The 15,065-nt window shown below is 35.5% G+C and overlaps 2 protein-coding genes, 1 long non-coding RNA gene and 1 other non-coding gene across 13 annotated transcripts in view; 3 read left to right on the forward strand and 1 right to left on the reverse strand.

The window, feature by feature from the left end:
- Positions 1 to 420: 420 nt before the first annotated feature.
- LOC138934110 (uncharacterized) lies at positions 421 to 3,318 on the forward strand. Of its 2 annotated transcripts, XR_011447091.1 has the most exons (8): positions 421 to 499; positions 795 to 888; positions 1,455 to 1,533; positions 1,818 to 1,888; positions 2,109 to 2,233; positions 2,434 to 2,482; positions 2,684 to 2,736; positions 3,036 to 3,318. It is a non-coding gene; the product is annotated as an uncharacterized lncRNA (long non-coding RNA). The 2 variants fall into 2 exon arrangements; XR_011447092.1 differs by lacking the exon at positions 2,684 to 2,736.
- On the forward strand, positions 1,317 to 1,382 carry LOC138934431 (small nucleolar RNA SNORD31). Its single transcript, XR_011447128.1, has one exon. It is a non-coding gene; the product is annotated as a small nucleolar RNA SNORD31 (small nucleolar RNA).
- A 162-nt stretch (positions 3,319 to 3,480) lies between the features above and the next one.
- LOC138934282 (carbohydrate sulfotransferase 5) lies at positions 3,481 to 10,439 on the reverse strand. Of its 9 annotated transcripts, none has more exons than XM_070297881.1 (9): positions 10,328 to 10,439; positions 9,867 to 10,249; positions 8,286 to 8,413; positions 7,391 to 7,447; positions 6,290 to 6,423; positions 5,972 to 6,207; positions 5,704 to 5,902; positions 5,402 to 5,581; positions 3,481 to 5,240 (listed from the first exon to the last, which is right to left on the reverse strand). In XM_070297881.1, the coding sequence occupies exons 3-9, from the start codon at positions 8,403 to 8,405 to the stop codon at positions 4,919 to 4,921; spliced, it is 1,248 nt and encodes a 415-aa protein (XP_070153982.1). In that variant the 5' UTR covers positions 8,406 to 8,413; positions 9,867 to 10,249; positions 10,328 to 10,439; the 3' UTR covers positions 3,481 to 4,918. The 9 variants fall into 9 exon arrangements, with proteins under 9 accessions (XP_070153982.1, XP_070153975.1, XP_070153980.1 ...); XM_070297874.1 differs by lacking the exons at positions 9,867 to 10,249; positions 10,328 to 10,439 and adding exons at positions 9,034 to 9,185; positions 9,351 to 9,842; XM_070297879.1 differs by having other exon boundaries at positions 9,867 to 10,439.
- A 434-nt stretch (positions 10,440 to 10,873) lies between these two features.
- Positions 10,874 to 15,065, forward strand: part of LOC138934281 (beta-1,4-glucuronyltransferase 1) — a 31,278-nt gene continuing 27,086 nt past the window's right edge. Inside the window, exon 1 of the mRNA XM_070297867.1 lies at positions 10,874 to 11,591. The gene's annotated coding sequence lies outside the window, so the exon portion shown is untranslated. The remainder of the gene's footprint in view (positions 11,592 to 15,065) is intronic.

Below are 15,065 nucleotides of genomic sequence, written 5' to 3' on the forward strand. Positions count from 1 at the left end.
TATCTAGTCTCCCTCAATAAAGGTGCGTTCGAAAATTCTACTTATGGAGTAAAGTAGGATTTAATAGCGTTTTGGAATGAACGGGTCACAAATAAAAATTCAAACCTATTATTGGCAGAGACGATGCAATGACGTCATTAATCATTCTGAGAGCGATTAAACTTGCTACATTCAAAAACGCTATTAATTGATCAATTAAGATATTTTTATTCCTTTTGACAGATCCAAGTGAAAAGAAACTTGAAGATTTGTTGATTGACCAATCAAACAACAAAGAAAGCAAAAATTTCCTTGTTCTGATTGGTGAGTCAAACGTTACACCACATTGACGAATAAATTTACGAACGCAACCAAAGCAAAATTGCAACGATTACATGCAAATCCGCCATAACGTCTTGCGCATGCGCGAAAATTTCCCTCGAATAAGCGTCGCTTGTCGCTTCTTTCGTTCATTTGTAATCGAATCTTTCGGCGGGTAGGACGGACGGACTCTGAGAAGGTAAGCTCAAAATCAAGGTACACGTTCTCGAAATCCATCGTCATCCGCGTGCATTCTTCATTAAAACATCTTAAAACAAGCTTTTTGCGCACGATTCTTCTTAAATATAATATTTTTGATTATATTTTAACGCGAAGCTTGATCACGTTTATTTCGTTCCAAAAATGATGACACATTGTCTCGTTCGTATGATTGTCTCTTGATTACATCTTTACGTGATTCTGATTACGCCACTCTCACGGCGACCCATCGCCGCATGCTCTGTCTTGAGATTTAGTTCTCGTTTCTCTTTTAGTGTTGGATTTATTATAGAGCCTCCCTCGCTATCGCTTCGAGCATCGAAGAGCACCCGCTAAAAGTAGCTCGCTCTTATCACAAGCACAATTTTAGTGAGTACTATTTTGTTTCTCTGAGGGAATATAATTGAGATCTATCTTGCGAGTATATTTATTTATGCGCCTCTTTTCATGTAGCTATTCTCATTTGAATTGCTTTCAAATCATTCCGATTGCTTGCTGATCAACACGTTTAGAGTTATATTTAAAAATATCGCTTTATGAAGTTACTCATTTTTTTATCGAATATTTCTATTTATCATTAAGTATAATAATATATAAACGTAAAAAAGAACATTACGTCTCTATAAATAAAAAATTTATTATATTACTGGATAAATGAATTTGTTTATTGAAGAATAAGATTCTTAATATAAAGGAAAAACACATGAGACAGAATAATTTTTTCACTTGTGAACAGAAATTTATATATTTTACTTATATTCTTTAATGTGCTCTTAACATATAAAAAATATATATATTAATTATGTGATGAACTTTACTGCCCCAGTCTGAGAACTATGACTGAATCAGTTTCCTGAAAATTGTTTTCATTCATTTTTTTGTTTTTATCTATTATGAAATATATCTTAATATATACATATATTTCATTTATATAGATGGAGATTGAGGAAGAGAGTATGACAAATAGCAAAATTTATTGTAACAACAGGATTCTTCTTATAATCAGGAATTCATGTAAGTTAAAATTTGTTATCTATATCTCATTTTTTCTTCAAACTTAGAATCAATAGTTTCGTCAGCATTATTTGTCAATATCCTAATTTGCAATACACATATGATGAGTACAACGTTAATACATCGCCCCCAGTCAATCTGAATGCATGTGACGAACGTTGTTTCTGAAAAATTAATAACCAATGAGAATATATAAATATAACAATAGGGTATATAAAAAATAAGGGTTATATATATACTAATTATTGTTAATAATTATTATATATATATATTTTTTTTTTTAGATGTTCATCTGGAAAATGGATGAGGGTAACTTCTAACCACGAAATGAAGTACAATATGAATTATGTAAGATGTAAGTTACTAAAGTTTCTTAATAAAATGTTAATAGGAGATATAATATTATATTTTGTTTGTTTTATTTTCTGAGCAATCAAAACATGATGAATAATTTTAGTTATCCCTGTCTTACATAAATATGGTGATAAAGCTTTTCTGATATAATTATAAATATTACTTATTTTGACAATATTATAATAACTTTGAAAATTTACGGAAATAATTTTTTTTTACAGAATGTAAGAGATATGAACTGAGGTATATATATATATATATATATATATATATGAGAAACAGATGAATATTAATATACACTGTACAATCGCAATGAGTGCATTACATTGAAATTTCTTATGGCGAGGTAAGAATTTCTCTTTCTAGCTTTGATCATTTTCTTATTTTTAGATATATAATCTTTCTGTAATATGATGATTATAAATTTGACAAGCATATGTCTGAAACATTCTTGCTGCTAAACTTTTAATCTGATAACTGAATATTACAATTATTTTAACGTTGTACAAGTGCTATACATAATAAATATTCTATGTTCAATTTCAGTTTCATAATCAACACTCGTACATGTGATCCATATAGACACTATTTGGAGGTAATTATATTAAAATATTAATTCAATTATACGAGTATTAATACTTGAAATATAATATAAAATATAGAATATGATGTAGAAATTATACGCTATTCTGACTTATATGTGATTAAACCTTGCCCTCGCTGATTTTGTTATTAAATACAGATTTCACAATCCTTTTCTTTATATATGCAACTTAAAGGATTATCCTTATTACAGATGCATCACTAAATGCTACTCTAACATACAAGTAGAACATTTTTAACGTAAAGGTAACAATCAATTAATATTATAGTGACATGTTTGTGCTTCATTTACATAACTTAAAATTTTTTTATTAATATCTATGATTAACATAATTACATACAAGATAAAAATTAAATTATTTCTATGCATATCCATCAAAATATTTTACATTAGATATATTTGTTATTTTTTGTAATGATGTTTTCCATAATATACGCTATGATGTATAGTGATAACTAGATATTTTGCTGAAGCATAATAGATAAACGATATAAGTTGCAATTTTCGCGTGTCATTACTCAACAAGCTTTATTATATTTTTTAGATGGACATAGGAGACAAAAAATACAAGAAATTGCATATGTACAGCGAATAATGCATGTTATGGACAAGTAATAAACAGTGAAATATTCCATAGAAATAAGATTTTTATTGAAACCTTTATATTACATCTAAGGTACAAAATGCGAAGTAATACGCGTTCCTCTTGGACTAGATACCCATTTCGTGAGAACGTAATAACGACGCGCATGATCATGATGTTATTGCAAATTTATATTGATGATCCTGATAATGTCCTGATTGCAAGATCTTCGTCTATACGTAGAAAAAACCACGTTTTGTTCATTTTTGTTTTATGTTGCAAGACAACAACAAAAATATTAATAGAGAGTTGGGATATGGTAGTTTAGATTATCCTCATATATATATATATATATATATATATATATATATATATATATATATATATATATAAACAAAGAAGAGAAAAAGAAGTATAATATTCATTTTTAATTCCTCAACATTCAAATTCGGTTGTAACAATATTAATAACGTAAAATATTTATCGAAGTAAACTAATTCTACTTTAAGTGAATGCATGGTAAAACTTGATCGATCACACGGAGAGCAGATTGTAATCAAGCACTCAGTGTATAACACAAAGACACAAGAAATACTAAGTATATATATATATATATTGTAACGTAATTGTACTATAATTAAATAAATATATATATACATACATACATAACTAAAGTGTACCCGTCTGGGCTGTCTAGGATAATCAATAACTAGTGTGTAAAGATTCAAAAAAGTATTCTTATACTAAGTCGCCAACAAACGGTTCGCAAGATTTCTATCCTTTATCTATAAAGTGTGCAATGATATACGATTCTGTATCGTACATTATAAAAATCACACGCGCTCGTGGGCGAGTTGGTCGCGTCTGTACACTTTTAATAATTTGTTGCCGGTCGCGCCGAAGGCCGGTGGAATGGAAACTCTCGCATTCTCGTCCTTGACATACACCGCGTAGTCAGCTTTATCAGCGATCGCCATGTGAGCAAGAGATAACGTCGAATGTTCCGTTGACGTGAACGAGTTAATTGATATTGCGCGCGATCGTATTCCTCTTTTCTTTAATGAATCACATTATGTCATCTCGGTGAATATTTTAATTTCAGATAGCTAGAGATATAGATTCGCAACGTTGCCAATGATTTCTAATGTTTCAATACTCGATCCTAATCCGTTATGGGATTTAGCTTCCGTTCATATATTCATTAAATGATTAAAATCTTCCCGCGATCAGCACATTCAATTAGACAAATTTCCAGCATTATACTTCCAAATTCGGTTGAATAACAATGTATGATTGGATCAATGAGATTGAAAAATAAACATAAATCAATCTCTTATAAATATATATAATTTAAACTTGATTACTATGAATATCTTTTTACAAGCTGTTAATAGTTAGAATTAATATCAATAAAGTAATTCATATACATCAGACATAAAATATTCTTTCAAAAGACTCGCGGTATATTTAGAAACATTTTGAATACATCTGCAACGTTTGCGTCGATATGATTAGACATTACATATTTTTGTCACACATCAGGCTCTCGAAAACTTACCCTAATCTTTGTTCATAGTTCGATAATTACAAACGTACCTCGTTTTCATCTGTCACCTTTTACAGAAACAGCTTTATTGGTTTCACGAGGTTTACGATTCGAGTAAGTTACTCTCTCGAATAAATCGGCATTCATTCTTCTTGTTATGTCGCTATCTTCCTGAGTGACCCCATTAGCACCTTTTGCTGAATATTTATATGAACTACGGCATTTACCTGACCATTACCGTTCGCTATACCGATACGCCGCTATACATCATATCTACATTGAGCATGTCTGCCAGTTGTCATAACTGAAGCCGGTAATTTGTGATAGGATCAAAGTCTTTTTGGTGAGTAGAATTTAAGGCCATCACGTATCCCCACAGTTGCATGGCGGTCATGCAGACCCTCTGTATTTCGCGTACCTCCTCGAAGTCTAAATCGGCCCGCCAGTGAAACGGCGCGACTTTGGAATTCCGGAAGGTGCTTGATACACCGCCCACATCGTTCTTTGTGTGTGTGTCCAGGAATCTCTTCACATTCGCGTGAAAGTTCAAACCGTAAAAATTGTAAAGCTCCTTCACATGCCTGTAGGGATCCACGGAAAGGTCCTCGTAGCGCACTACTCTGTTTATCACGTATAAAGTATGTTCAGAGATTTTCCCGCATTGAGAGTATCATATTTATTAACATGACACTTGATTTAAGACAAGATCGCTTCGCATGTGAAATCAATTTTTAGCAATAAATATCAAGTCTATATGATTTGGAAAAGCAATGCAGTATACCTGAAAGAACGTGGGTATTTTTTCGAGAATTCTACTGCCGCATTAAAATCCGACACCATATCGGCGCAAACCAGAGCTGGATCGGAACAATCGGGTTTAGCGGGACACCATTCCCTGTGTTTTCTAGATTGCAGAATGCCTCTTGGATCGCGAATGAGTAGAACTAATCGCACACCTAAACTATAATAAAAATAAATATTTGTTATATTTTAGGATTATTTTATAATGTGAAGCGATATAATATATCCGAACAAGATGTAAAAAACGACTTTTAGACGTTTTAAAGCTTATCATATTCTTACTTTTCTTCAGCCAAAAGCGTCTCTGCTGCACGCAACCTCAATCGTACGAGCTTCATTGATTGGAATGGGAAGAGTCGGCAAAACTTGGCGACGAAACGCGGGTCCCAGCAGACGCGTTTGTGCGCCTGGCACTGTCGCCACAAGTGCGTATTATGATTGAAGACCCAAGGATGAGTCTTCCCATAATTCAAATACCTATCTGCAATTACAATTGTATATGATTGATCATTAACCGATATGATTGCAAACTCAAGGCGTATAAAATTACCGAGCTCTTTATATTCGCAATTCAGCAGAGAGATGATCCTCATCAAGGATTCATCGGCGAGCGGCGGCTCTCTGATTTGCACAATTCCATAATCCAGCAACGGTTCGTAATGATAAAAATTGGCCGGATGCGCATTTACCACGTCGCCGAGGAACGTGCTGCCACTTCGCCAACTCGTCAGGATTATACTCCTCACGGGTCGGCCACCTTTTTCCATCACCAGATCTTCAAGTTTGCTATGGTACATGGAGAATGCACTAATTTTTTTAAAGATACACTTGCGAAAGTGACAATCTCTCTAGCGTATATAAAACTTACCTCACGTTTACCCCATATCTTCCATTTGGGTATTCATAATTTTCCATTTCCCTTTTAATCGCCCTTCTTTGTTGATCAATTACTTCCTGAATTTCGGTGATCGTAGCATTTTCTGTGTATCCAGTAATATAAGCCTAAAAGATAAACCGATTACTACAAAAAAAGAATTATTATAGCGACCGTTATTTCGTTAGCGATATCGATCCAAATAAATGCACAGTGTTAAAACATACTTCAATATAATGAAAGAGGGGCGTATATACAACATATCTCAAATAAATAAACAGAAGTTCAAATTTTTTTGTGACTCAATCGCATAGCAGACTTCTACAACACAGGCATATTTTAATCACGCCGCTAGTTTAATGAGAATAAAACTTTAAATCTCGTAGACTTGTACAAATATTAATTTGTTTAATCACACAGAGGAGTATTTGTTTATATAACTTCACATAATTTCTTAAATAAGCAAAGCGAAAATTTACTTGCAAGTATTATTAAAAAATGGGAAATGCGTTAGTGAAGAGTAATGCTAATAAATAATAAGTAATATAACACTTCACTGAATTGATTTTAATCTAATCGATAAAGTCAAGTGCGCAGCGGTACACAATAAAGGAAAATAAAGCTTATAAAGAAGCATTAATCTTTTTTATAGAAAATATAGTTCTATTTCACGTTTTCTTTATTCTACTTATCTATTTTATATATATAATTGTTTCTATATTATTACATTAATAGCTAACAATAATGGTTAATTGATAAGAGGTAATTAATTGCTGACAGTTAATAACAATTAATAATATTTTGTTATAGATAAATAATTAATAATGTTTTAATGTTTTGTCCGTAAAAATCTCTCTCTCTATATATATATATATATAGCATTTCATTAATTATCGAGAGTAATACAATACAAAATAGATCAAATGAAGAATAAGTATTCCTATAAAGCTAATTTCTTTTCTTATTTGATTTGCGTTAATATCACGATAAAATAAGGTAATCAAGCGACAATTGGCATTCTAACAGCAAACAAGTTCTAACGAAAAATGAGGATGACAACTTGCGTTACTCGAATCGCGATACATACGTGCATACCTGGCTTACCGTTACCGGTTCTTGAATTTTCGTGGTCCTTGGCCTTATCTCAACATCCTATATCGAAGAAGAAAGCATCGACGTTTTAGCGTTTTGATTGTGCGTTGTGAGCGCGAATCTACGATTGATGTGATATAGAGAAATTCTTGTTCTCCCTCTTTCTCAGTTTAGGTAATATATTAATGTTTTTGAAGGATGCAAGTGCAAGTATATATATATGTGTGTGTGTGTGTGTGTGTGTGTGTGTGCGCGCGCGCGCGCGCGCGCGCGCACACACACACACACACACACACACTATATGACTATTATATTATCATATAAATTAAGAGTGTGAATTGCTATAAAAGTGAGAGTCTACGCGCAAGCATGCTAACCATAATAATTATATTGCACCTGTTTTCCAGACATTGTAATCAGATGTACAAAAAAGATTTATTAAACGACAATATGCATTATCAGTACGCAGAATCAAATATTACAAACAAGATTAATCAACAACATTTCGAAAAATTCTAGTATCATAAATCATTAACTTTAAATTTGTCTATCTTTTCTATCTTTCCTCGACAACATCCTCGATAACACATTTTGTACAATTTACAAAATATTATCCGCTGATACAGCGGTCTCCGATAATATTTTGTAAACGATAGTCCTGAAATGGTGCATGAAAGAGGAAGGGAATTTGAGATGGGGAAATATAAAGGGAGAAAGAAGAATATGCGTCGATCTTTTACGCGGAGTTTTCGTTTCGCCAAGTATCGTTAATGTGTAAGAGATTGATAAAAAAAAAAAAAAAAAAAAAAGTTAGAGGTGCAAAAGACTTTACCATCAGAAAGAGCGTGTTTGGCGTGACTCAATTTAGAGCAATCCCCACCTCCGAATTTTTACTGACCGATATCACCGGCTGCAGTCGATGCTCGAGGTAGCTGCTGTAGCGCTGATTAAATGCTAGGAAGAAGATGCAGATGGACGCCAGGGCTACCAGACCATAGAAACTCAGCCGCTTCGACATCCTTATTCCTATAAAGTGCAGGAACTTGAACAAGATAAAGATGGTTTACATAGATTGAAAATAATAATGGGAAAATACAATTGAAGCTATAAAAACATTTAGCCAAAAAGATATTATATTATAAAAAGAACATTTACAGGAATTAATGCATTTCTAAGATTTTAAATATAGCAATTTGCTTTCCTTTCTCTTCGTACTTTTTTTAAAATATAATATAATAAACAAATAAATTTTTATCTAATGACAGAAAACGACAAACAACAAATATTCAATAATTGAGAGAAGATTGTAAAATGTTTACATCTTAAAAAATACATTATTCCAGAAGCAGAATAATTAAATACGATATAAGCAATTGCTCTCTATAATTAAAACATAATTGCACAGAATAATGTCAATAATTTAAATCTTTGTACTCATTAAAAAATTCCGTTGATAATCACGTAATCGCGGGAAGATAAGAAACAGCGGTGAATTTAATTAAATAAAATCACGTCAACGATAAAAAGAGTATATTTTTTTTTTACAGTTGAGCGATAGCGAAGGAATGGGGAACACGATAAGATGCGAGAGCGCGAAACGATCGATTGTAATTAATTACGCATAACTGGAACGCAATTCGTCTCACCTTGTGCGAAATATTCCCTGCTAAATGAAACCTCGTCATGGTTCGTCGATCGCGAAAATTCCTCTACGTTCATCGAAGCCGTACGCTATCTGTCGAGCATTATCATCTCGCGGCATAATATAGCGTATAATAAATTTCGCATACAAGCACAACTGCGGACAATTATCAAACGCGTTCTCCCGTAAAAAATTCCGTCCATCAATTGACAAGGACGACACGCACTTTGTATCGTGTCTCGCGACTCTAAATACTCGTATCACATATATATATATATATATATATATATATATATATATATTAATTTAATCTGATTTTACCAAGTATGCGAATGAAAAATCGATTCCGTTTGCATCGATCTTTCACAATCAGAGCAGTCCTTTTTATTTGTCTTTCATTCGTTTTTTTCTCAGTTAATTAACGCAACGTAGCGATCCGATCGCCGCGTTTACTGTCTATAAAACGCAACGCGAATATCGCGTATGAGACCGGCTCGTGGAATCGTACAGCACTACTACTGCTGATGCTGATGTGATGCTGAATGTAAGCGCGAAAGGAGCGGGGAGATTTGTTCATTTGCAATGAGAAGAAAAAAGCAGGAGACAAAGTCGCACGCTTGAAGCTGCTGCATCGTCGACGGATGCGCGAATTCCGCTTCTCGTTCCGTTTGACAGCGATTACGCGGCGATAAACATTGACTGCACAGGGGAATTGTAAACAGGAGGGGGAGACTTCATCACTCTCTCTTCCTCGCTCTTTATCCATCGAATGCAGACGGAATTCTTATCTCTCTCTCTCTCTCTCTCTCTCTCTCTCTCTCTGTCTTGTTCTCTCACCTCGTGCTCGTGCACTCGTTGCACGATGTGACGCTCGTGCCAGCTCAATCTCGACGTTGAGACGGGAATCGCGGCTCGATGCCGCGGGCCGTCTCGAGGACGCGGATGTCGCGCTGCCGGCGTGCGACCACGACGATAACGTTCATCGCGACGGCCAACGACGATCGTGGCCTACTAACGGTCGACCGAAAGCGAGAGGTCGGCGAAACGTCAACGGAGCTGTATTGCGGCTCGTGCCAGGCGCGCCTGGCGTAGACGCAGCGCTCTGTGTCACGTGGTTCGGTTGTACCTTCTATACATCTACACTTTCGTTCGTTTTCTCCTTCTCCCTTCTAAGGTCTGGCCGTGTCGATCCGTTTCCCTTTTCCATATGGAAGGTGCAGCTAAAACGTACGAACCTATATAAATATAATGCATGGATACAGTACGTATTATAGTCTTATATTGATTGCGGATGTTACTTATCGGGTTTGGCTGTTTTTGTTTTGGTCGATTTGTTTTCTTTTTTACACATTATTGACAGCGGTTCTCTAAAAAAATCTTTTCTATCTTCTGCTACATGTTATATGAAAAAAAAATACAGTTAACACACAGGAACACTGAAAGAATAATAACGTTTAGCGTTTAGCCGTCCTTTTTTTCTAAAAAATCGCTGCAAACATTTTAAGTGTCGATAAACGCGCGATCGACCATTGTATAAATCGATAAAATAAGTACTTTCTCATCCGACGACCGATAAACGCTATGATTCTTATCCTATATGCGTAAATCTTTTCAAATATTTTTTATATTACACGATATGTAAGATTACAAGCAGAATTCTATCACGAATTTCGTTAGAAATTATAAATCATGTAAAACAGGCTTGATATATAACGTTTCGTTATATTGCGACAAGTTATTGACACGTGTGACGTTTCCTAGTAACGAAAATGACCGCTGCGCGGCGCCACTGGTAGCGTCGCGCGCTTCCACGCGCTCCGCACCAACTTCAGTGCTTCGGTCAACTTCAGTGCAGTCGGATGCTGTCGCTCGAGCAGCGCATTCGTATTTAAAGGGAGGTTTCTTCTCGCATCGCGCGCGCGTTCACCCTTCTTCCTTACATTTGTTCTTTCCATGTCTCTCTCGCCGCGACGCGGACATGACGCGCGAAACGTAACCGTCTTCGTCCAGTCAAATCGTATCGAATTATCAGACTCTCCTCCCTCGTTTGTCGCGTCGCGTTCTCGTTCCTCGCCGCTCTCTCGACACACACACACAACAAACGTATCCTTCTCTCCTCTCTCCTGTCCCTCATCCCCATCCTTTCGACAGGGCGAGCCAAAAACTCGTTACGCTCCGGGAATATCCTCTCCCGTCTCGAACCGGTAATATCTCGTTGATTAGCGAGAGTAACTCCGATCTCTTCGCGGTGTCAGACCCGGTCCTCCTCCGTCCGCGACGTGTGTCGTCGTCCGCGAGCAAACTTCAAGGGAGAGAAAAGAAAAACGCCGTCCCGGTGAGATGCGCGAGTCCGCGCCGCGTCACTCTTCGTGACTTGGCGAGCGGAATTCCGCGCGACGGATTTTCCGCGAAGGATTTCAAGTGGTGCGTCGCGGCCACCGGCTTGCTGTTCGACCAGAAGCGGCGACGGAGGAAGAGGCGGAGGTGGAGGCGCCGGAGAAAGAGAGAGAGAGAGAGAGAGAGAGAGCATTTCGGGAGGATGCGCGGCTGAGGCGATCGCTGGTGAGTAGCTATCTTACATATTCCGCACTACGATGAGTCTATCTTCTTTAGCGATAATACGTTTTCCGTTAAAAAGCAAAAGTGATCCGATTCCTACTATCCATTTCGACATTGCTATCGATGTTTTCATCGACGCCTTTTGCCACTTCTAAATTGTATTTTCGTGATGGTTATAAACAATTCAGTTGATTGGCGACGATTATGAAACATCGGAGAATCTGTGTTCGATTACAATATTCTCGTGTATCTCGAGAAAAATGTACCTAACAAAATTTTTGATCTTGTTGTTGCATATTTTGCATTATATAAATTAAATGATCTCCGATGAATCTCGCGTGTTACGAAATGATCCCATAGAGGATAAATGAACAAATAGATTAAAGCATAAAAGAAAAATGGCAACTAAATTATAAATAAATAAAACAAAAAGATAAATGTACAATACATGCTTATAAATCCTAAAAAAAAAAAAAAAAAAACTACGTACAAACCAGATTTGTTATCGAATATTTATAAAATAAAATGTTTTATCTCTCTTTCTCTCTCTTTACGGATTGATAGGCTTTATATGATATAAAGTTTACATTATTTGTTAGGAATGACTAAGCCTCTCATTCACACATGATACGAAACTCGTATCAGTTTGTGAAATATTTATCAATTGAAATATTTTATTCTCGTTAATTATAGAAGACACGATATACATGACACTATCTATGATGACGGTTTATTATCGCGTAAATTAAGCAACAAATCGAATTGATTTGAGTTACGACATACAAATTCAATTACGTTTCGCGATTTATTCAAGTTGATCGTTAACTCTTCAATCATCGATGATTAACCTTTTCACGAGCAAGAATTTCTAATAAAGTTTGTTTCCTTTTTCTTTTTCTCAGCGAGGAAATTGCATTTGTCAAGAGAACAGCGAGTCGCGTAAACAACGGCTAATTCCGTTTACGGCGAAGATCACGTCGCATCGAAGTTTCCTTATATGAGGACAATAATTGGATATATTCAGTGTAATTTCGTTGTAGAGGGAACGCAAAATTTCGCTCTATCCACGACGGAGTTTCGCTGCGCATAGTTTACTTCCGCTTTCGTTTATCCGTTGGCGAGATACGCGATCACCGCCCACACATCTCTCGACGCGATCGCAATTTAGTAGACGCGTTTACCCTTCACGGGAGGAAAAAAAAGCAACGATAGTTATATATCGGATGCTTAAAGAAATTAAATCCCGTTATAAAACTATTTCTTTAAATAACGCGCAATTGGATGAAATAATCAAAACCGTTATACGAATAGAACTATGTACAATGATCTCTTGATATTAATAATGTTTAATGATACCGTGTCGCGCTTCGCGAAGATAACTGATGGCTGCAATTTTTAAATTCACGCGATAATACATATACCACGAGCTGTAAAGTGTTACTGATAATAGACGAAACGCGAGGCGGGAATAACCAGAGCTATATCACTTTAATTACGCACTTTTCGCTTTTTTATTACACGCACAGTGTCTCGATGAAAGCATTATTAAATTTTCGTTGAACGAGAGCGGACGTTTTTATCAAAGAATGAATTTCATCGGCGAAAGCCGATGATATTCTGCGATATCCTCCGGATACGACGTCCTAGAATCCTAGAATTATCCTGCGTTCTCTTTCTTTTGTCTACGAACGCGCTTTTGACGAATTTCAGATCTATTTTTCTACTGGGTTGAAATTTCAACGGATTCTCTCATAATTCCTATAATATATTCGTCTCGATATCGCAAATTGAGAAAATTTATAGTCGAGGATAAACGCGGAAGAAATTTTCGACATCCTCTAAACGAGTGCGTCATCCAATTACGTATGAAAACTTAAAACAAATTTAATAATTAAGACGAATTATATATATGAAGTGAAAAGCGCTTCCTGACTTAAACATACTCGGTAAATTGATTACGGTATCAATTCGAGTTACTTCATCCTCTGAAATGACTTTATAGTAGATTGAGACTTTTTATGGTAGACAAATTATTATCTTATCTAAAGGGCCTATTCTGTAACTTTTAACGATGTCGTTATAGGTATCGTATTGCGCAGCTATTTTCCGATATGTTTTAGCTGCGCAATGACATGTATCGATATCGTTAAAAATTACAGAATAGACCCCTAAGATACAACTGTTGTCGTTTATATAAAATATCGATTATAAAAATGTGAAGAAATTAAATAAAATATCGATTTATCCCGCGATTAAATAAAGCGATTTGAATTCACTATCTTTTTAATGTATAATAATAAGTTTAATATAATTTTTATATAACATGCCTTCTCTATACACGTACAAAACAATATCAAATACGACCTTCGTGTTAGGCGAATAAAACTCGGAGTAAGTCAGAACTTAATGTAAACCAAAGTTTAAATCTTATAACCGTAAGATGTTTGATTCTATTGTGTTGTTCGATCTCGATTTCTAATCTATGCGTAAAGCGGATGTTTTGCAGAGATCCTGCAATTCCATTTAGATATCACGCCGCGATATATATAGTTCGCGAATTGTTTGCAAGACGGATACATGTCAAGTTGGCGTGGATCAGTTTTCATCATTGACGACAGAGAAATAATTCAAATATAATTATCTATAACTGGGATCTATAAGCGGACTCCCTGGAGTGCATCGAAGTCGCACATAGAATCTATATGGACAGCTGAAGTCACCAGATTTCACACATGACCTGGATTAATTTTTATAAAAAATAATAATTCGACATTTGGCTCTTTGTGTAACATGTATGTAAGACATATATTTTATATATAACACGATAAATACATATATTAAAATTAGAAAAAATTGTTGAAAAATAAAAATAAGAAGGAACGTGAGATAGAAAACGTACATTGTATATCTTGAGGTATTAAATTTAAAATTAACTTCAATCTTATTTCGCGTATTAAAAAGTTTTGTTGCTCCAATTTAATATATTTAATGTTTTATATATCTTCATGGGAAATCGACGATGTAATTTTGGAAGAATAGCTTCAAATCTTTAGAGCAAGTAGTCTTCAAAGTAGTTTAAAGAAAGTTGAACCAATCTACAAAATAGAACACGAAGCGTGCGCGCTGTGGCGTGCTCCTCTTGTACGGGGGACACTCTGTATATACCGGTCGAATCTATTTCTGTACGCGACACACCGGCCGCGTGTTGTCAATCGCGTGCACCCAACGCGACGCTCTATGCACGCGTTCATTCGCCACTCGGTCAACCACGCTTGTCGGGGATCTAGTTCGCGAAAGGGAACATCCGATAGAGAGAAAGAGAGAAAAAGAGAGTCAGTCTCTTTTCGAGCATTGCCGCCCCAAGTGACGTATATATAAGTGATTAGATTCATGTTGATCTTTACGGAACAGCTGTTTTTGGGGATATCAATATTTGCGCCTTGAGATTTCTTCGGAGATTTCTTGAGTGAATATCAA

This window comes from Polyergus mexicanus, unplaced genomic scaffold (genome assembly GCF_030449975.1).
Source record: "Polyergus mexicanus isolate NDT 795.1 unplaced genomic scaffold, iyPolMexi1.0 SCAF_6, whole genome shotgun sequence".
NCBI classification, from domain to species: Eukaryota; Metazoa; Arthropoda; class Insecta; order Hymenoptera; family Formicidae; genus Polyergus; species Polyergus mexicanus.